Raw genomic sequence first — 21,968 nt, 5'->3', positions numbered from 1 at the left:
AACACAGGACTGACTGAAGTGTGGCCATCTTGTCCTTATAAGTGAATTCATTTCTTTTCTTTTCTCTCCGATTCTGCACAGTGAAATGCATCTCAAACCAGTGACTTCTTTTTTTTTCTTTTTCTTTCATCTTTATTGAAATACAATTGACATACAATACTGTGTAAGTTTAAGGTGTACAACATGATTTGATACATTTATACATGGCCAAATGATTACCGCTACACCAGTGACTTCTACACATTTTAGTAATCTTAAAATATCCTCCCTACTCTTTTTGGAAACCTGGAGTATTCTTCTCTCGTGAGGTTTGGGACCACCATTTTGTACGTCTGTGTTTTCTTATGGTACCCAGCACAACAGATGCTTCATAAAAGAGGATTGTGTAGAGTTAAAGAACACTGGACACATGACAAATCATACACTTGTGCGGTCAGCTCTGTGTTAACACACAGAATAGAGGAGGGGGCAGCAACAACTAATGGATTGTCCATTATGCCTTCACTTCAAAAGTGAAGATGCTGAATACGGTGGGTTACGGAAGAAGAAATGATAGAATTCAGGTCATAGAGATGGGCGTGCTGTGGGAAGGTAGAGAGAAGGTGGTTTTTCTAACTTTTTAGGAGTAGCTTTAGAGTTACTTGGGGGAGGTCTTTGGCTTTGGCTGAAAGGCCTCTCATGCCCAGATAGAAAATCTGGTTGTGACTGTTTGCACCAGGCTGGGAGGGAAGTAAACCAGGCCTGGGGGGAAGGTTCCCAAGGGGAAACATCCATACTCTGTAGATGGATAGTTCTCCTGATGATAAAAGTGGGTCTTATCGGGGTGCCTGGGTGGCTCAGTCAGTCAAGCATCTGACTTTGGCTCAGGTCATGATCTCACGGTTCGTGAATTTGAGCCCCACATAGGGCTCTGTGCAGAGCCTGGAACCTGCTTCAGATTCTGTGTCTCCCCCTCTCTCTCTGGCCCTCCCCTGCTTGTTCTCTCTCTCTCTCTCTTTTTTTCTATCTCAAAAATAAACATTAAAATGTTTAAAAATTTAATTTTTAAAAATCTTCACCCCTGACTTGGGTTGATTCATTTTTAAGTTTATGTTTGTTTCCATGTTAATTTCTGATACTTTTAACCTCATTGTTCAACCACACCTGTGAAACAGCTCCTGTCATACCTGATGCTCAAGATGCAAAATAAATAAAATGTTACTCTATCCTTAAATAACCAACCTGAACTTTCAAACAGTTAATACTTTATTTCATATGAAAGTTGAAGAGAAAAGCTTCTTTATTGTGCATTAAATCATTAGAGAGATTATAGTTTGTGTTTTCTTCCCTTTCTTCTTTCTTCTTTAATTCACAAAGATAGAGTAGAGAAAGATTTGAAATGAGTATAAGGGAGGATTTGCTTAAGTGCTTTTTGAATTCCAGAACTATGAATGCACATTAGTGGAAATACATAGCTACATATATTTAACACACTACAAGTGTATCTTACTTTCTGCAGTGTATTGTTCTATAAAATGATGTGTCAATCAAACCTTTCTGAACCAAACGATACTGTACAAGAAGTTTATAATTTTAAGGGAGTTTCCTTGAATATTTTATTTTTATTTTTTATTTTGCTTTAGAGAGAGTGTGGGAGTGGGGAAGAGGGGCAGAGGGAGAGAGAGACAGAGAGAGAGAGAGAGACAGAGAGAGAGAGAGAGAGAGAGAGAGAATCTTAAGCAAGCTCCGCACTTGGCACAACCCTGGGCTCATGACCTGAGCTGAAATCAAGTCAGATGATCAACTGACTAAGCCTTCCAGGCCCTGTCTGTGAATGCTTTTAAAAGACTTATATTGTCCTGTAAATTACATAGTTTGGGTCTATCTGGACGTTGATAAACTGGATTTCTCAAGTTGTATTTCCAGATCTCATCACATATTTTCATGATATGCACAGCACATTTTACTGATGTGATAGCATATGGCATACTAAATACACACATGAACACATAAACACTTGAAAACACTGACACATTGTATTCAGTTCATGGACTATGTCCACATACCTGATTTCATTTACTCCAACCAACAACCCTTTAAAGTAGCTGTATTTTAAGGTGTCTAAGGCAGGCACTATTAACCTCTTGTACAATAAACAACTTCAATAAAAAAAGGCTTCACAAGGTTGAGTCAATCTCCCAGAGCCACAGAACTCACAAGTGTCAGAGAAGAACCCATCTCCTCAGACCCAGTTCCAGACTCTTCATTCTCCAATGAATTCCTTTTCCTAGCTGTGAACTCCCGACTTAAAGTTCACACTAAAACACTTTTGTTCCACAGCAGCCTTTAGTGTTTTATGGGCCCCAGGAAGTTACTACATTGACAGGAGCCTGGCAAAGAGAGACATTGGTTTCTACCTGATTATGTGCAGACCGTACAACTTTCCTGCTTCATACTCTATTTAGCAGAAAACAATTGCCTAGCAATATTATTATTATAACATCGTGTTCATGTTATCACTTGCTGTTTATTGTCTACCAAGCATTGTGCACAGTGTGAAATTAGTTTCTTTTACAAATAAGACTGTTAATAACCAGAGAACTTAAATAATTTGAGATCAAACAACAGTGTCAGAACTGAAATGCAAACAGGGCTTTTTCTGACGCCAGACCCCTGCCTTATTTAACCCAGGAAGTCTTACAAATTTGGAGCTAGTAGGTGACTTAGGTTCAGAGGAACATCTCATCTTCAAAAAGATAAAAGAGAATCAGGTTCTTGGAAGGTGAAAGCAATGGCATTATTATCTCAGGTGTTCCGTAGATACGCTGAGGAAAGAACAGAAGAAACCTGTTTCGTGGAGAAGTCAATAGAAAGAAGCTCTTCATACCTACCGCAGGAGCCCAGCACATAGGACAAGTAGCTGCACAAGAGGGAAATGTACAAGAAATGCTTTTGGAGTCATTTTCTTGGAATATGAATAAACTCCCATCCAAATATATTCAACCTTGTGAGAAATTTTCCCACCCATCAAATATTTGAGATAAAAAAAAGAACAGGGGGGGAACCTTGGCTCACCAGAAGCTGGCAGCCCCCCCTTCCCGGGTTAAATCTGATCTGAGGAGGCACCATTGGCTCCCTGCTGCTTCCCGGCTGCCGCATCAAACACCTGTTCTGGGCTCAGCATTCCAGGGCTTTATTGTTTAACCGTCCATGAGACCAGAGTAAGATCTTACTGCCATAATTTGCCAGGTGGGGACTCAACAGACCAGAATGAAGTTAACCAGGGATATGTTTCATTTCAACTATCTAAAGTTGGGAATGTTTTTTAAGTAATAAAATGGTGAGATTGTGTCTCTCTTATATCGCTAATGTTATTTATAGATACTTTCAGTGGCTTGAGTTTGTTAAAAGGTAGAATTTCAGTTCTACTTAGCAGTGAAAAGATTCTCTTTGCTCCATAAAACTAAACAAAAAGTGAAGCTATAGTAAGCATCATAAAATGCTTGCCCCAGAGATAGAAAATTGTCATCTCTTCAGGTTGATGTGAACAGGAAGGAGAAGTGTTTTTCTTTTATCACTTGAGAGCTTCGGGGCCAGGTTCATGAAAGTACAACTGTACTATTCACACAATGATGAACTTCTCACAAAGTTCTCAAATAACAGGTTTAAACATTTTAAACGTGTCTCTAGTTATAATATGCACTGAAATGGAGATACCTTCAGCCTGTGAATGAGAGATCAGATAATTATTCCATTCACAAAAGCAGCAGTGCTTCTCCAGATGCATCTTAGCGGGGCGCCTGGGTGGCCCAGTTGGTTAAGCCTCCAACTTTGGCTCAGGTCAGGAGATGCATCTGGCTGGTTCAGTTGGTTAAGCAGTCCGACATTGGCTCAGGTCATGATCTCACAGTTTATGAGTTCAAGCCCTGCATTGGGCTCTGTGCTGACAGCTCAGAGCCTGGAGCCTGCTTCAGATTCTGTGTCTCCCTTTCTCTCTGCCCCTCCCCTGCTCACGCTCTGCCTCTCTCAAAAATAAATAAGCATTAAAAAAAAAAATGCATCTTAGTAATGAGCTAAACCAATCAGCAGCCAGAGTTTGGCTCTTGGTTCTTCGGGTTACGATTTTGTCACATGTCAGTGGTTTGCACTGACTCCTTCATGCTCTGTGGAGAGGTCTCTGTTCAGAGCCCAGATTTCCCCTTACCCAGATTAACCAAAGCAATCTGGAGTCTGGTTTCATTTCCTTGGAGGCCACAAAAGCATGTAGCTTCTCATTTGCTTGATTTTTCTGCTTTCAAAATGAGGACTTGCCCTGCCCCTAGCAATGGAGAGAGAAATTCCCCCCACCCCCTGCTGCTGAGATCTGTATTAAAGCAGATGTTGAATGATGAAATGTCATAATAGAGAAGCATCTTAATCTTTGTGATATTGTGTTCAAGTTTTTAAGAATGTGATACTCTCTAAGAAATTTGCAAACCTAAGTAGAGATTATTTTATATGGCTTACCATTTCTTTAAACCATATGTCAACACAAGGACTTTCCAAAAAAAATTACCGTGTTACTTGATACTGATGCCTGTGCTGAGTGGAAAGGAATGGCGTTCTCCTTCCTTTGGTTATAGCAGGGGTCAACACGCTGTGGCTCCTGAGTGGAGTCTGGCACACCGCCTGTTTTATAAATAAATTTTATTGGAACACAGCCATGCCCGTTCGTTTACCTAGTGTCGATGGCTATTTTCCTGCTACAAAGATAGAGTGGGAAGGACAGAAAAGCCTGAAGTATTTACTCTTTTGCCCCTTACACAAAAAGTTTGCCAACTTCTGGAGTACAGCGTCGTGTTAGAGTCATGGGTCTTCCGATCTGACTCTGTTATTAGCTGTGGGTGCTACAGGCAAGTTATTTAACACTTATTACCTTTAGTTTGCTCATCTATGAAATGTAAAATACTGAGGATTATATTTTTAAATCAGATAATATATTTAAAATGTTTTTTTAATGATTATTTTTGAGAGAAAGAGACAGAACGCGACTGGGGGAGGGGCAGAGAGAGAGAGGGAGACAGTGAATCCAGAGCGGGCTCCAGGCTCTGAGCTGTCAGCACAGAGCCCAACGCGGGGCTCAAACTAACAAACCAAGAAATCATGACCTGAGCTGAAGCTGGGATGCTTAACAGACTGAGCCACCTAAATGCCCCATAAATCAGATGATATATTTAAAGCCAATACTGTCCTTATCCTGTGGACAGGCCCATACAAAGCTCTTAGCACAGTGCCTGACAGATAGAAAGGACTCAATATAAACATATAAATGTATAAACTAGCTAATTACTTTTTGTTATTGTTGTCTTCATTGTTCTTGTCTTCTGCCATTTTGTGGCCCTGGCTCTGAGATCCAGTGTGGAGATCCCAGTGTTTTCTTTCCCTAGTGCTCTGCCAGATGGGCAGCTCTTTTTCCTACAAGGAGACAGATAACAACTATTACAATTTTATGAATGGAGTGGTTAGGAGGGAAGTACATGAAGCTGTGTGCTAAGGTATGAGAAACACAAGAGGCACGTAGGTGGCTCAGTTGGTAAATTGTCTGACTTCAGCTCAGGTCATGATCTCATAGCTCGTGGGTTCGAGCCCTGCATTGGGCTCTGTGCTGACAGCTCAGAGCCTGGAGCCTGCTTTGGATTCTGTGTCTCCCTCTCTCTCTGCCCCTCCCCTGCTCATGCTCTCTCTCTCTCTCTCTGTCTCTCTCTGTCTCTCTCTGTCTCTCTCTGTCTCTGTCTCTCTCTCGAAAAATAAATAAACATTAAAAAAAAAAAAAAAAAGCTGTGAGGAACACAAGAATCAGCTAGTCAGGTCAGAACCCAGACAAGCAGGACAGCATATGGAGTGTGAGTTCTGAAATCTGAAATTCCTGGGTTTGTATCTTTGCTCTCTATGTACGAGCCATGTGACCCAATTCAGGAAATCAGTTCACCTTTCTCCTCGTCAGTGTCTTTATGGTTAAACACAGTGAGTGACCCACGGGGATGTGAGGATGGGCTGAACCCATCTATAGAACGTGGTTGGCACATAAGATTGTACTCAGTAAATAGTAGTTCTCAGTGGGGCTGTTTTATGAAGGCAGGGGGAGAAGTCAGCTGGCACTAGAGATGTGGGTGTCTGCACGGGGCACTGCTCATGTGTTTCAGGACTTTGTTTACATGTCCCTTTTTCAATGGCTCCGTTCTTGACCACTCATTAAAATCTCAACTTCCTCCCCACCCTGGACTCCCTCTTCCTCTTTCCTGATAGATTTTCCCCCATGTAACACACCCTGCTGTGTGGCATACTCTGTGTTTTATTTGCTTATTGGCCGTTTCTCCCCACCCAGGTGGATTCCACAAGCACAAACATTATTGTCTGTTTTGTCCACCGATGTGTTCTTGGTGCCTGTAACAATGTCAGGGCACGGTTGGTGCTTATTAAATATCTGTTGAATGGAAGAATGGAGCCCGGAAGGCTTTCCTGTGGCCAGAGCTACATCCTGCTCACTTAGGGCTGGGATCCGGATGAGGCTAGAGGGACAAATGGCAAGCAGCCACATGAACTTGAGCAACCATGATGGCCTGTAATGGCATCAGCATGGCAAGTTGTACAGAATGAGAGACATTTAGAAAACCTTGATACCTCTAAGGCCAAACCTGACTTGTGAAAATGGAAAGAGGTTTTGAGTTTTTATTTGTTTTGTTTTGTTTTGTTTTGTTTTTTGCACCAGTGACTCTGTGTTCTGGAATGTTCAGGGCTTCTGCACAGTGTTTATGGCAGTCAAATCCAGTAAATAGGTATGGGCCTCCTTAGCTCAAACCACAGTCTCCCACTGGTAAGTGGGATGGTGACTCTCTTTGGCTAAACAGTGAACCCCAAAACTTTAGGGAGCTGGACCAACCAACTTATGGGATTTGAAGTATGGAATTGGAGCTCTAACTTGAACTGATTCCCAGCATCTCCACATCAGAAACCTCAGATGCTTCTCTTGTTTTTCAATCCTTGAGACCAAAGCACAGGTATTCAGAAAGGTGAACAGAAGGAAAGTGGAGAGATTTTTTAAAGGAGGTATGTTTAGAAATGAGACGATTTAAGTGTTTTCCTTTACAAACCCAACCTGCCTCAGTAGATTGGAGTTGTTTGATGGCAGGACATGTGTTTTATTCATAATTGCATCCTTAGTGCCTAGTTTATTGCCAGTCACATAGAGAGAATGAGTAAATAATTGAACAAGTAAATGGGCTGTATTAATTTGGAGTTCTTATAGCATTAATGTCTAATATAGGATTACTTTTTTTTTTAATTTTTTAATGTTTATTTACTTTTGAGAGAGAGAGACAGACAGACAGAGTGTGAACAGGTGAGGGGCAGAGAGAAGGAGACACAGAATCCAAAGCAGGCTCCAGGCTCTGAGCTGTCAGCACAGAGCCTGACGTGGGGCTCAAACTCATGAACCGTGAGATCATGACCTGATCCGAAGTCGGACGCTTTACCAACTGAGCCACCCAGGCACCCTGTAGGATTTCTTTACACAGTCTTGTTTCATCCTTAAAATATTCTGTTATAATTTGTAGTTTATTATCTTTGGAAAGAAGTGGGTTTTAACTAAAATGCCTGTGGCAATAATGGGTACAAATTAAATGTTTGTGTTTTTCTGAGGCCAGTCAACAAGCAGGAAGCATCTCTGTGGCTGCACAGATAATGTGAAGCACCACATTCCATCCACCAGGCCAGAGGCTTTTAGAAATGTGATACTGACATGCCACTCAGATAATGAGCAATTCTTATGTCTGTTTAGAAAGCTGAGCCAGAGTCAGCAAGAAAATCGTATCGACACAGTCTGTCTGTGATGAGCTCCAAGCTGCAAGGCTCAGGAGTTGGCTTGTGGACAGATGATTTTCCATCAGCATAAGGACTTTGACCAGAGTGGGTACACAGCAGGCAGCACATCCCTAGAGACAGACACCAGTGCTCCTTGGTAACCAGCATCCCTCCCAGGACCTGCTAGGGAAGTCTTGGGGACTGCCTGTCACAAAGCCATGATGTGACCGGCTGCAGCACAGTAAATGTAGGCACATGATACCAATATGGTTATATGATGTCAATGACGTAAGGAAGCAAGAGTCAGAGGGTCTATTCAGGACCCAAGAACATACATAAGGGACTTCTCATGATGTCTGAGCTCTGAAATCCAGGGCAGTCTGAGCCTAAACGATGAACCTATTATTCTCCACACAAATGCCAAAGGACTAGCAATGTGCTGGTACAGCCCATCAGAGAACCGACATGTAAATGTGTGTGAGAGAGGGGTGTTTATGTTTGTTTCTCCATCCCAGGACAAGCTTTATGTGAAAGCTAGTTATATGGGACAGAATGCACAGGGGGCCTCCACTGCACCCCCAGAGTAATCCTGCTTCTCCCACACTGTTTTCCAGCATGGGCTACTGCATCCTTTTTGTGCACGGACTGAGCAAGCTGTGCACTTGGCTGAATCGATGTGGGGCCACCACCCTGACTGTGTCCACTGTGTTGCTGCTGTTGCTTTTCTCTTGGAAAACGGTGAAACAGAATGAAATTTGGCTGTCAAGAGAGTCCCTATTCAGGTACGATTAGGTGGATAAAAGCAAATCTCTTCCCATGTATTTTTTTGCTTAGATATTTGTTTCCAAACAAATGAGGTAACATGGGTCTGGCAATAATCATTAACCCACAGGTTTTTTTTTTTAGTAAAGTTTTAAGTGGGAGATGTAATTTTATTTTGGGTTTTAGCTTTAGTTTTTTAAATGGTATTGTATAAAGTTTAATGTGAGCTCATTCTAAGTGAATTTATGAAAATAAGGCTCACGGGAAGGTTTTTGGGTCTGTGAGACAGTCGTTAATGATGAGCTGGGCTGTAAAATCAGCTATAAACCAAACGAAATGATAAGCCTAACTTCATTATGCAGACAAGAAAATGAGAAAGGTGAGCACACAGCAGGAAGGAAGAGAAATACAATACATTTTCTTTAGAATATTCCAGCATATCAAGTTGTGATCTGTGATCTAGTTGCTTTATTCTGAACATTAATTGTGAACAAAGAAATGGGAGGCTTTTTTCATCTCCTGGTAGGTTTTTATGTAGTGTAGAAGCTGTTTCTGAAAATAACGATGTCAACTTAAAGCCCCGAATTTGTAGTGAAGTATAAACTATTCTCTGGGACTCCTGCTCATCGCTCTGTTTTCTGGAGCTTAGGCTGTCTCCCTAATGCCACTGCCCCAGTGACCTTCAGCTGGGCTCCCTGACACTGCCACAGCTGATGTTCCCAGTTTCTAGGGATCCCCCCCATCTGTGTCCCCTCTTCCAGCTTCTGTCCTCACTTAGGACCCAGTTGCCCAGTTAGGTCATTGTGGTTTTTACTTGGTTCCTTGGCCAGCTGATACCCAACACTTCCACTTTGGGAGCAAACAACTGAAACAGAGTTAGGATCACTCGAGAAAAGAAAAGGGAACATATTGCGAGAGTATAGGGAAGTGCACGGCATTGAGGGGCCGGTGAAGAAGCCGGCATGTGGCAGATGGGAAAAACATCTGGATGGTGTCTTGAGAGCACCTGAGCGCCCGCCCGGAAGCAAATGAGGAGACTTATACCAAGTTGTTTTTTATCTTCACATCAAAGTCCTAGGGAAATTAAGTCCTCTGGCTGGGCTTGAGCTTTAGGTCATGCACCTGCCCTTTGTCTCCACCAGGCACCGAAATGAATGATTGGCCAAAGGAGCCCCTCTGACTTCCACTGAGGGAGTTAGGGCAGGCCCGGCCCCTTGGGGTACCACTGAGACTTCACAAAGTGAGGCAAGGGAGAACTCCCCACAGGGAATCCAACTACTGGAGGAGGGCAAAGACTCTGGGCTGCCAGGAATGAATGAATGAATGAACGAACAGATAAATAAGATAAATGTTCACTGCACTTTTTTACTATTTCAAAACAATATATTTGATTTTGCTACTTGGCAATTTAACTTTTTAACTTTTTTTTAATAGAAAAATATTAGTTTGTCATGCAAGTCTTATTGGTTTTTTATTATTATTATATCACCACCATTGTCAATGTCATAATCATTTTCACAGTGGATACTGTAGAGACCTGTTGGCATGTAAAGTTTTTTGTGGGGATTTTTTAACTTCATGTTTTTTCACTTTGAGGATCCAGATTCCGTTTAGTCTCTGTCACATCCTTCACCTTCAGTGCGGTCCCCACAGACCACAAAGGACTTGTCCCCTCTTTCTACCCATGCTGAGGTCAATCTGCAAACACAGGGGCATGGACATCCAGTGATACAACTTCCTCTTAGTCTCTGTTGGCTTCAATTTTTTTTTTCTTTTGCTTTCAACAGTTGGTGCTTTTATGAGAAACTTTAAAATGGTTCTGCCCTGTGCTAAACCCCTTGCTTGAATAAAGGTACTAACAGAGGTCGTGTCTTCTAATTATGTTTACTGCTTAATCAGATCAACTTTGGGGGTGGATTTTGGCAGGCAGCAGTTTATTTCAAGGATAACAAGTTCATGTTCCAACACTCTACGGCTGATGCCAGCAGTTTGAAAACAGAAAAACAAAAAGCTCATTGACTTTTCATCCAGAGGCTTTGTTTTTGTTTTTGTTTTTCCAGATGGAAGCATGTAGTAAGTGACAGTGGATTACTAAAACATAACCATTCCACATATGTGCTTGAAGAGGTTTTGTGCCCTTAAGAGGCCTTTGGTGATCAAATGGAATTTTGTATAACATGTAAATCAAAGCTTTTGATAGTTCTTTGAAAACTTTGCCTATTATAATTTATGTATGTCCCAAGAAAAGTTTTAAGAATCTGAGACGTTAAGAATATTCTTTCTCTTCAAAGACCAGATATTTGTATGTATTCATCTGTGCTGAGTCATGCTGGAATCAGTTGAGTGAACATTTATCAAGAATCTTTGAAGGAAGATAGGGTTACTGGTTGAGTGTGGGGGCTGGAGTTAGACTTTCTGGGTCCTCTCCAAGTACCATCATTTATTAGCTGTATGATGTTGGGAAAGTTACTTAACGACTCCGTGCCTTAGTTTTCTTTATTTTGAAACTTAGAGTAATAACAAGAATGTTTATCTTTCAGGTGTAGTCTAAGAATGAATGATTATGTAAAAGATGCAGAAGGCAGTATGGTAAACACTATGTAAGGTTTTCAAGTTATGGCTGTAGGCTCTGTTCTAGGGTATGAAAGAGATTGGTGTTGACAGGGGGAAGAGGGAAAGAGGAAGAGGAGCTGGAAGTCTGTGGAGGGTCAGACACATAAACACATGTTAACATAATGTAGCCACTGGTAGACAGAGGTAGAGCAGGACAGTGCGTAAGCACTAAGAACAGCGCAGGCCCTTCATGAACTGTTGTCTCGTAGACCTGAACCGAGTATGTAAAGATGCAAACAACCCAAATTAGCCATAATGATCAAAATCAAGAACTGGCTGTATTGAGTAAGAAAAATTTGTAATAGTTCTAGATAAGGCGATGTCCCTGTGTCAGAGGCCCTCCTTCTGGTTACTCCTCTGTTCTAAACAGTGAACTTATTGACCGTCCCTTGGACATATGGTCTCATTAAGGCCTCTCTTACTACATGGGGTGGTTTTGCTTGGCAATGCTGTGAACAGTCGTACAGAGTGTCTTAGGACAGACCTTTGCGTTGGAGAAAATCCAACTTTCAGTTAAGTCCCAGCCTTTCCAGCTGAGGCCTCCTCTTAGAAAAAAAGATCTCACCATATGATGTATTTTTAGGAGATACAGATGCAGGCCCCCCTCACGGCTTTGTAGTTCCACTGGCAAGAATCGTACACACAAAAGCGTAAGAAGCCTGAACTTGTGTCTTATCAGAGGCTCAAAGAGAGTAATTGGTCCACACTGAAATAGCTGTGAAGAGAAACCAGGATTTGAACCCAAGTCTGATATACAAGAATATGTAAGCTTTGCTACACCCATTTTTTACTTTATGTTTTCTAACTTAAATAAGCCCAGTATAAAAAAGAGAGAGAGGGAGAGTGGGAGAGTGGGGGGAGGGATTGGTTCATAATAATAGCTGCAAGGTATATTTTCTTTAATTCTTTGTGCCAAGAAACTATTCTGATATCCTAACCTGGAAAGAGGGTAACTGCATAGCTCCAGCTGAGCCTGGTAACAGCCCACAATTTTACATTGTTTGGAGTAAAAAATACTGTAGTAACACAATTTGGTAAAATCCCTTCTACCCCCCAAATGTTAGAAATACCTGAAAAGGCAGAGGCTGCATTTTTCTTTTATTTGCAATGTAGTTAAGGGTCTCTTTGAATCCCATTCATGAAGTATTTAAGTGATCTATGGACCACCAATTAAGAATTTACGGCCTAGATTATTCTCCATCTCTGTAGGAAACACATTTGTGTTTCTTGCTTTCTGAATTGCTAAGCCAGAGATCAGCAGACCTCCCAAGGCAGAGAATATATACTGAGGATTGGCAGATTCCTTTGTAAAGGAGTAGACGGTAAATATTTTAGTCTTTGTGGGCCATACAGTCTCTTTTGCAACTACCCAACCCTGCTGTTGTCTCGGGAAAGACGCCAAAAATAATAGGCAAACACATTGGCGCGCCTGTGGCCCACAAGGACATAGTTTGCTTACCAATAAGATAAACATTGTGATAGTGAAATTATAATGTTACTATATCCTGTGGTACCTTTCTGGCTTAGCATCAAGTGTTGATCAGCTTCAGGAATGGTTCTGACCACGTATTGGCCTTGGTTGAAATCTCTTCTCAACTGCCTTCTAGGTCTGTAACTTTAGAAAAAAAGGTCTTAATCTCTCTGAACTTCAATTTCCTCATCTGTAGTATGGAGGTGCAATAATTCTACCCATCCGATAAGTTACTGAAGGGATAAAAGGAGACAGTCAGTCCATGGAAATGGGTGCTCAGCCCAGAACTTGATTCAAACTGAGCATTCCATTCTGTGAGTACCAGCCATCCTGAGTGAGGCATTGTGCTGCCTCAGGTCAAAGCAGGGTTGGAATTGAAGAGAACCACCAATCCTTACTTTCCTTTCCTGTTACCCTTGGGTTGGATGCTGCTCATTAATTTTTTTTAATGTTTGTTTTCTAATCAGGAATTTGGGGATGGTTCTTGTGACCTATTGTCCAGTGATACCAATAAAACAAATTGATGTTCTATAAACTCGAGATACACCTGAGAGCAGTGGCTTTTCTTGTTGTTTCTGTTCATTATCTTTTTTTTTTTTTTAAGATTTTTATTTTTAAGCAATCTTTATACTCAACATGGGGCTCAAAGTCACAACGCAGAGACCAAGAGTCGCATGTTCTACCTACTGAGCCAGCCCTGCTCCCCTGTTTCTGTTATTTTTCAAGAGGCATGGAGGAGAACTATGAGGTACATGAATTAGGATCCTGAATTGAATGGGAGATTTTTCTTTGTAATCATCACTGGGATTATTAATCGGGATCGGGATCCAGCTGTATAATTAATGAATACTGCATGTCTTTGTAGAATAAATTCATATAAGTTGCTTGGTTCCACTAAAACAGTTGGGATTATGGAACCATAGCATCAAGAGAGCAAATAGAAAAGCCTGGTTCTGGAAGCAAGAGCAGCCTGGCCAGTTACAGCAACGTGGAAAGTTTTGCCTTTGGCCAGTTGTTTATTTCCCTTTATCCACAAACTAGTCATTGTAAAATGAGAGACTGGAAAAACATAGCAGAAAAATATCACAGAGAGAACATAAAGGTCAAAAACAACAATGGAAAAAGCAGTGTGTTCTTAGGATTCAAGTTACTCCACCCACATCAGCTTGCCTGTTATGAATATTATTACTTCCTCTGGCCATCACTAAACAATGCCTGATCCGAGCAGGGACTATGCTTCCACAAGGCCTAATTGTCTGTTCCTCGGGTGAAATATAATTGAGAGTCACCATGCTAATCACACAGAGGGAAGGGTCAATTCCAATATGCCAGTTATATCCACGCTGAAATCAAAGTTACCTTTAAAATCTGCCTATTACCTTGCACTATTTATTTCTGGATAGAAAAATCAGAAGTTTTCCTGGTTAAAAATTGGAATTTTTTAAAGCCATTATTACCACTCTGACCCAGATTTTTCCCCTGTGACTAAAAACACTTTGGGTAATTTCCATTTTAAATATTACATTAAAATTCTAGCTCTATGTGGCAGCTGTTGGACCTCACCATAGGGCGATTGAAGGATACCGATGATTTTACCGGAGAACCCAAATGTCAGCATTTGTGTATCTTTTGTCTTGGGTGGGTCAGTTTCTGAGAAAATTCCTCCAGGCTCCTCCGGAGAAGTCTAATCCTGGCTATTCAGAGAGCTTTTTAAGGAGGACAAACTGAGATCCCACTGTTCAGAATACAGATTCTCCCATAATCTACCTTTAAGGTACAGCTCTTCCCCCTTCCCTCGGCTGTACCTGTTCCTGAGTGCAGGATCTCTCTAACTCTGTTTTTCCAGAGAGTAAAACTCCTGCCTTTTGCTGGGATGGGGAAAGAATAATGAAAAAAGTCACTTAGCTTTTAAGGGTAGGGATGAGGATCTGAGGTTTAACTGCTCCTGATACAGATTTAGTCTGTGTTCAGCCACACCCCACCCACCAAAAAATCCCAGCTACCTGCCATACATTTGAAGTCACTGAAGCAACCTGGGTAAGTGTGGAGTCTGCTGCTTCAGATGATGTTGCCCTTGGATTGGTCTCTAGCCTCTTGCACTCTCTGTATGTTCTGTCCTCTGGGGAGTTCCTCAGATGTCCAGCCAGTGGATTTTAAGTGGGACTGTCTCTGCTGGTTATTTCACTGAACGTTCAACAGAGATTACAGTGCCCTTACATATTTCCCCAACAGGGTTTTAACACTTTGTATGAAATCCTTCTATTAATCTTACCTTTAAATTTAAAACTAGGGGCACCTGGATGGCTCAGTCAGTTGAGTGTCCAGTTCTTGATTTTGGCTCAGGTCACGATCGTACAGTTTGTGAGATTGAGCCCCGCGATCTTGGGATTCTCTCTCTCCCTCTCTCTCTCTGCCCCTCCCCCTCCAAAGAATAAATAAATAAATGTTAAAAAAAATAAGTTAAAAACTGAATGAAAGTACATTATCTGGGAGAGGTAGTAGTGCATTAAAGTTGCCCAGAAACTAGGTTGTTATGCTTTCTCCTTGCTCTCTCTCATCAACTGTCCCCCTCCCGCATTTAATCCTCAAGAATTCCGGAAGTTTTCTTTCCAAGTGGCCCTCCAGCCCATTTTCTTTCATCATTCCCCTGCTCCCACCTCCCTGCATGTGAGGGAACGAGGGACTCTAGAACCAAACTAGAATCCTCTAGGATCCCATTTCCGCCACTTACCAGCTGTGTAGTTGTGTACAGGTTAAATGTGTGGGCTAGTTATGAATGAGAAATGGCTCCTCTCCTGCCCCCACTTGCCCCTTGAATCGTCTCCAAAATTTCAGTGCTATCCTGTGGGGGTTCCCCAGGTATTTGGTTATGGCAGTGCAAGCAGACTAATACAGTGACATTTAAGCAAGGTTGTTTTTGTTTTGTTTTTTTTTACCTTTTTGAGCAAAACCTCATTTCCTTGTCTGCAACTTGTAAAATAATAATTATACCTGCATTTGTTTATTTATTTATTTTAATTAGCCCAGGCTTGGTACATGGGAAATGTTAATTTCCAATAAAACGTAATAGGGAGGCCAGTCTAGTAATGATATATTTTTGTAGATGCTCTCTGTTTTTTTTTAAAGGAAGGTTGTAAGTGAACAAAAGAAGCAAGGAAGGAAAAAACTGAATTAACCTGAGCATGCAGTTTTGTTCTCCAGAGAATTATCCCATCCCACCCCCTCTGCTTCATATGCGGTCAGCATGTTTGTTTAGTTGTGCACAACCACACACTGCCTTCATTATTTTCCAGAGAAGCATATTTAATAAGTGACACGATTCACAAATTTTGGAAAACCTGACTTAGATGGATGCAATGGACATTTCAAATGAAGGTTCATGAAACTGAGTAAAACGTGAAAGAAACTGACAGTATTCCTAACTAGTATTCTTTGTTGTTCTTTTTTTTTTTTTTAATGTATTAATTGTAGGTCTGGAGTTCAAACTCTGCCCCACAATGCCAAGGTTCACTACAACTACGCCAATTTCCTGAAGGATCAAGGTCGGAACCGGGAAGCGATCTACCACTACAGAACAGCCCTCAGGTAAGCGCCCTAGGACTGTTTCCCTGCTGTGCTTCTCAGGTTCATTCACTCACCCTCCCAGTGTGTGGGGGGGGGGGAGGAGGGGGGCGGGCAGTGAACATCTCCTTGGAGGTGGTATGGATCCTGGACTCCCCATCTTCTGCTCAGTGCTCAAGTCTGTTGTGAATGTGGTAACTCTGCCTTGCTACTAATTCTTGGTGTTTTCCTGTAAAAGTTCCCATTGCTACACGATACTCAAGTGACACCCGGTCAAATACACATATGCAGGAGAACAGGAGTTGGTTGTCAAAAATACACCAGTAAACTCTGAGAACGTGTATTCCAGTGAATTCTTCTCACTTCAGGCTTCCCGTTATCAGAAAGGATTTATATGAAGGCATTTTAGTATGGAAATGAAATAAATACCCTGATAGTTGTATTCAACAGAAAGAGTACTAGAAGACACTTGATTACCATGCTGGGAATATGTTAATAAGGGGCGTGTGTGTGTGTGTGTGTGTGTGTGTACATATATATGTGTGTGTATATATATATATATATGTATATATATATATATATAAACAGCTCTGACACTCTTCTTGTACTCATCTCCTTGTATTCATTTGGAAGAGACTATACTAAACAGAGCTTTACATGTCACTTTAAGAAAAACTACAAACGTAAGCCTACATTACCAGTGGCAGTCTCTATTGCTCTTGAGTACTCACAATTGCAATCCTGGCTTTCAAGATGGTCTTATCTAAAAGATCCCACATGATAAACATCTTTAATCTGGAACATGTGGAGGCAGGAGAACTATACATAGCTTGGAATCTCCAAATGGTCAAAACACAGACAGGTGAGTGTTCTCTTTTATTGAGTACTATGAGACTCACGGAAGCTTTTTAGAGAGGTTTCCATACCCCTGCAGATTGGCCCCCATTTGGTTGAATTTTGGGCTAGTGTTCCACTTTGGGATATGCTTAAAGTATGCATACCAAACAAATAGATATTTCTCTGAAGCATGTACTAGCATTGTCTCAAAGCTTAGTTTGAAATCATCATTCTGAGGGGCGCCTGGGTGGCTCAGTCAGTTGAGCATCCGACTTCGGCTCAGGTCATGATCTCACAGTCCGTGAGTTTGAGCCCCGCGTCGGGTTCTGTGCTGACAGCTCGGAGCCTGGAGCCTGCTTTGGATTCTGTGTCTCCCTCTCTCTCTGTCCCTCCCCTGCTCATGTTCTGTCTCTCTCTGTCTCAAAAATAAATAAAAACATTAAAAAAAAAAAAAGAAATCATCATTCTGAAAGTCACTGGCCTGATTTTTTAAATTATCCTTTTGAACGGTGTTCTTACATAAGTATATTATTCATCAATTGAAATATTTTAGACTTCAGGGTCTCTTATTTAGCATTCAATATGATAAAAATTTTAAACTGTGCACGTCAAGTTCAGTATCAAATACTATTCCAAATATCCAAGAAATGGAAGTCCCAGAGGAAAATTGTAACAAAACTTTTTTTTAAGGAAAATAGGTTTTTTATTTAGGAATAAAAGATCATTCTTAAGATTTAATTCAGATTTCTATTCTTTCACTGGAAGCCAGTTTACCCAAATGTTTACAATACTTCCTTCTGGTTGGTGAGTAGATTAATTTTTTTCTGTATATTTTGTACTCCAGATGTTCCACAATGAACATGTATTATTTTTGCAATGAGGAGATATCTTTTTTAAAGAGGCATATCCCTTCAAAGGTACAAATAAAGTATGTTTTGGCTTAATGGTTAATTGATGTTTCAGGATTTCAGGTGAGCATTCTTGAAGAGAAGAAAAGAGCAGTAAGTTTGCCTGAAAAGTATTCGTTGAAAGGAAGTATTATCAGTACCTTTTAAAATGTATTGCATTCCAGCAGACTATTTTCTGTCAAGTTCAAACAGAAAAATAAGGCAGACCCTAAGGCACCGCTTGGGGCAAAAGTATAAATTACATAAAATTCTCTAGCAGCTGATTTTACAGAATTATAGTAGCTGGTTGGGTACTACCGCTTTTTTCCCATGAAACAATAAAAATAAATGTTTGCTTCAGCAACTGTGCTTCTGGAAGAAACATGTCCCTTGAGAAGTGGGGGAAAAACAATTAAAGCTATAAATACACTGCATAGTAATTAGTGAAATATTTCATCCTCTCACACCAGGCTCAAAATACTTCTGATTTAAGTAGCATCATTTTTGTGTGGATACCTCTGTGGTGAATTTTCAATGGATGTGGGTTTGTTTTTTTGTTTGTTTGCCTTTAAATAAATTGTCACTCTTTGTGCTAGAGAGAAAAGGAAAATACCAGGACTATTCATCATTTTCATGATTGTTTATCCGAGATGACTGGAAGACTGCCCTTATTTTATTTTATCTTTTAATTTTTTTTTATGTTTATTTTTGAGAGAGAGAGTCACAGTGTGAACAGGAAAGGCAGAGAGAGGGAGACACAGAATCTGAAGCAGTCTCCGGGTTCTAAGCTGTCAGCTCAGAGCCCGATGTGGGACTCAAACTCACAAACTGTGAGATCACGACCTGAGCCAAAGTCAGACGCTTAAACAACTGAGCCACCCAGGCGCCCCTGCCCTTATTTTAATATTGTTCTTTCTTTGTGGAAGTTGCTGAGACAGAGCTCTCCCCCACCCCCCGCTCTGACTCCTTCCTCCGTGTTTCAACTTTCGTGTATCTGATGGTTTCCATATTTGCACACAGCAAGAAAGAGAATGATTAGGAAAATGCAGGGCTAACGGCGCTATTATCTGAAATCAGTCCCAACAATTATCCATTTTTGTTGTAATGACTGGGTAGATCCCAAAGGCAATGATGAAATTAGTCATTAGGGTTGTATCTATACCAATATCATTTTGGCTGGCTTACAATGCTGGAAATAATGCTACATTAAATTGGTAATTATATATGCCATGAATATTCTGCTTCCTTTAAACCTTATTCTATGTTTTAGACAACAAAGAAGCACCACTAACTTCTCCTCCCTTTTGGTGTACCTCATTTATTATATTTCTGTAGTGCAAGGAAAATCTCCCCTGGAAAATGCTGCAGCTGAGGTTATAGATTCAGATTAAGACCCAAATCAGCAGAGGAAAATGGCAAAACTCTTTTCTCAAATCCTCAGTGAACACAAGTGTTAGCTTTGTTTTGCTGTGAGGGGCAGCTCTCATGTTTATACCTATTCCAGGCTCTATAAAGTTAGGGATTCCATATGGTGGAATATCAGAACAGCGCTGGTGGATCTGCCATTTGCCTCCAGAGCTTGCCGACCATTGTTCAAAACCTGGAGAAAGTTTCTCACATTCCATCTCACGTGAGGGGAGTAGGAAGTTCAGAGACCACCCAATATCTTACCTCTTCCTGCACAAAAACTCCATGAAATGACTCATCCAGGAAGCCCACAAGGAGAGATGGTGGCCCTGCCTGGATAAAGTGCAGAAGATCCTGCATGTGCCCTTGGCCAGTGGCCCGTTGATTTGCTTCAAAAGTCAGTTAAAAGTGGAGAATCGTAAGACAAATTATGCACATTCTTGAATGATTTATTGTACCCTCAAGTTTCACATGTACATACATTCACCAATCTTCAAATATCAAACCAAGCTTTTTCCTTTGGGTAAGAGTCTACTGATTATAATCTGCAAAAATCGCATCCATAAATCATTTCTCTGATGATCAGGTTTTGATACTTTAAAGGGGAGTAAAAATGTAATGACTGAGCTTTTTCTGATTTTCCTCCTGCAGTCTTTTACAGTTACTCTTACATCTAATTCCACAGCAATTTCTTGAGCAGCTTCTCTTTTTTGAGTATTTCCAGAGTATTGCCTTAGCTTCTCTATAAATAACAGCTCTCTTTTTTTCCACATTTATATTTTGTCAATTTGCAAAATGTTTCATTACATTGTACAGTTGCAATAAAAACTAAAACTGCAGCAAATCTGTCAATAAACACAACTGGCTTTTACTCATACAACTAAACTTACAGGATGAAAAAGGCCCAGGCTTATAGAGAAAGTTTATTAAGTTGTGGATATTTCCAGAGAATAGAGAACATCTGGAAATCTGATGACACAGTGAAGAGACTATTTTAAAAGATTTTTCACTACAGGTGATAGAGTCATGGAAATTATTTTTCATTTTATATTTAAATTCCCTGCATGACTCAGTTACTGGTTGGTTAAAATGGGCTGGCCATCAAGAGCCCCCCCACTTGGGAATGAATAGAGTTCACCTTTGTTCAGGTGAGTCAGGAAGGCCTCCCCACTGTCAGCAGCAAATTGTCCCATGTTCTATGGAACAGTTGTTCGCGTAGATACCCTCTTCCTCCTGGCGCACTACACCCAGAGTATCTCCAGTGATTAGATATCAGTGCTACGTAGGATTCCCTCCTAATACAAGGGCTGTGATCTTCAGTCACCCAGACAGCTGTTTCTTTCTCACAGGTATGCTTTCAACATGAAATACACAGTAAATCATCTGAGATTTCCACCTTCCCATACTCCTATCAAGCAGGAGATACATTACCCTTTCCTGAGGGTACTCAAATATGCTTGGGCAGCCAGGGCACCCTTAGAGCAGCCTTTTCCATTCCCGATACATCTGTTGTTGATGTTCTAAACAGAAAATCTGAAGGTAATGAATGGACTATTCGAAGGGGATAGAAGTCCTTGACCAAGCTCTTTTCTGTTTGCATAATTAAAGGGGAAGAAATGTGCTTTTAATGCTCCTGTACCAAAGAAATCTCTACTAGCTATTTAATTAGCTAACACGTGGGACAGCATAGAACTAAAAATCTTCCTGATTGGAATTTTTTTAATGTTTATTTATTTGGGGGGGGGGTGGAGAGAGAGAGAGAGAGAGAGAGAGAGCGAGCTGGGAGGGACATAGAGACAGGGAGAGGATCCCAAGCAAGGAATCCCTATGTGGGGCTCAAACTCACAAACCGTGAGATCAAGACCTGAGTTGAAATCAACAGGCAGATGCTTAATCAACTGAGCCCCTCAGGAGCCACTGACTGCATTTTTTTAATGCAAAAAATAGAGACTTGTCATGATAATAGCAACCACAGATAGCATTCTTTGCACTCTCTCCTGCGTGGATAACCAGAACTCTGCAAGGAGACTCCATTAGACTGTAGGAGTGCATGGGGAAAACAGATAGTAATAAAAGAATCGAAGAAACAGCATTATCATTAGAGTCTAAAGAAATCTAACTATGTGTAATTAACCCACTGTTCACTAATGTTCTTAGTTTATCAATAAGATTGCTTTATATAATTCCTTTGAAAAATGCTGTCTGTAAAGCTGGTAGCGTGTGAACATTTTTTTTTTCTTAAATCAGGATTTATTGGCTGTTTTAAAAGTCCTTCATTACACAGCCCATTTTAAGTGAACACTTAAAATAACTCTTATGAGTGAAAGTGACCTTGGATACCAGCTGCCATGTATTTCTGGAAAGAATTAAAATTCCAGGACCATTTGTTAGCCAGGTTTAACAAGTGGAGATAGGCTTTTCTGCCCGTGTGGTATTTTCGTTTATAAAAGTCTAAATACACTTTCCAGTATCACAAGTAGACAGTTGAAATTAGTTTTATTTTTTTGTTGATGAAATTATAACTTTACTGTATATATTTTGTGTTAATTAAGAATAGCAGTTTTACTGTGTCTCCCTCTCTCTCTGCCCCTCCCCCGTTCATGCTCTGTCTC

At 40.8% G+C, this 21,968-nt stretch overlaps 1 protein-coding gene across 2 annotated transcripts in view; it reads left to right on the top strand.

The window, feature by feature from the left end:
- TMTC1 (transmembrane O-mannosyltransferase targeting cadherins 1) overlaps window positions 1-21,968 on the top strand; it is a 624,031-nt gene that overhangs the window by 529,248 nt on the left and 72,815 nt on the right. For both annotated transcript variants that reach the window (XM_049625225.1, XM_049625224.1), the window contains exons 10-11: window positions 8,433-8,600; window positions 16,136-16,249. In XM_049625225.1, the coding sequence (XP_049481182.1) occupies window positions 8,433-8,600; window positions 16,136-16,249 (282 nt within the window). The remainder of the gene's footprint in view (window positions 1-8,432; window positions 8,601-16,135; window positions 16,250-21,968) is intronic.

The sequence above is a fragment of the Panthera uncia genome, chromosome B4, assembly GCF_023721935.1.
Source record: "Panthera uncia isolate 11264 chromosome B4, Puncia_PCG_1.0, whole genome shotgun sequence".
NCBI lineage: Eukaryota > Metazoa > Chordata > Mammalia > Carnivora > Felidae > Panthera > Panthera uncia.
This window is presented reverse-complemented; position numbering and strand designations above follow the sequence as displayed.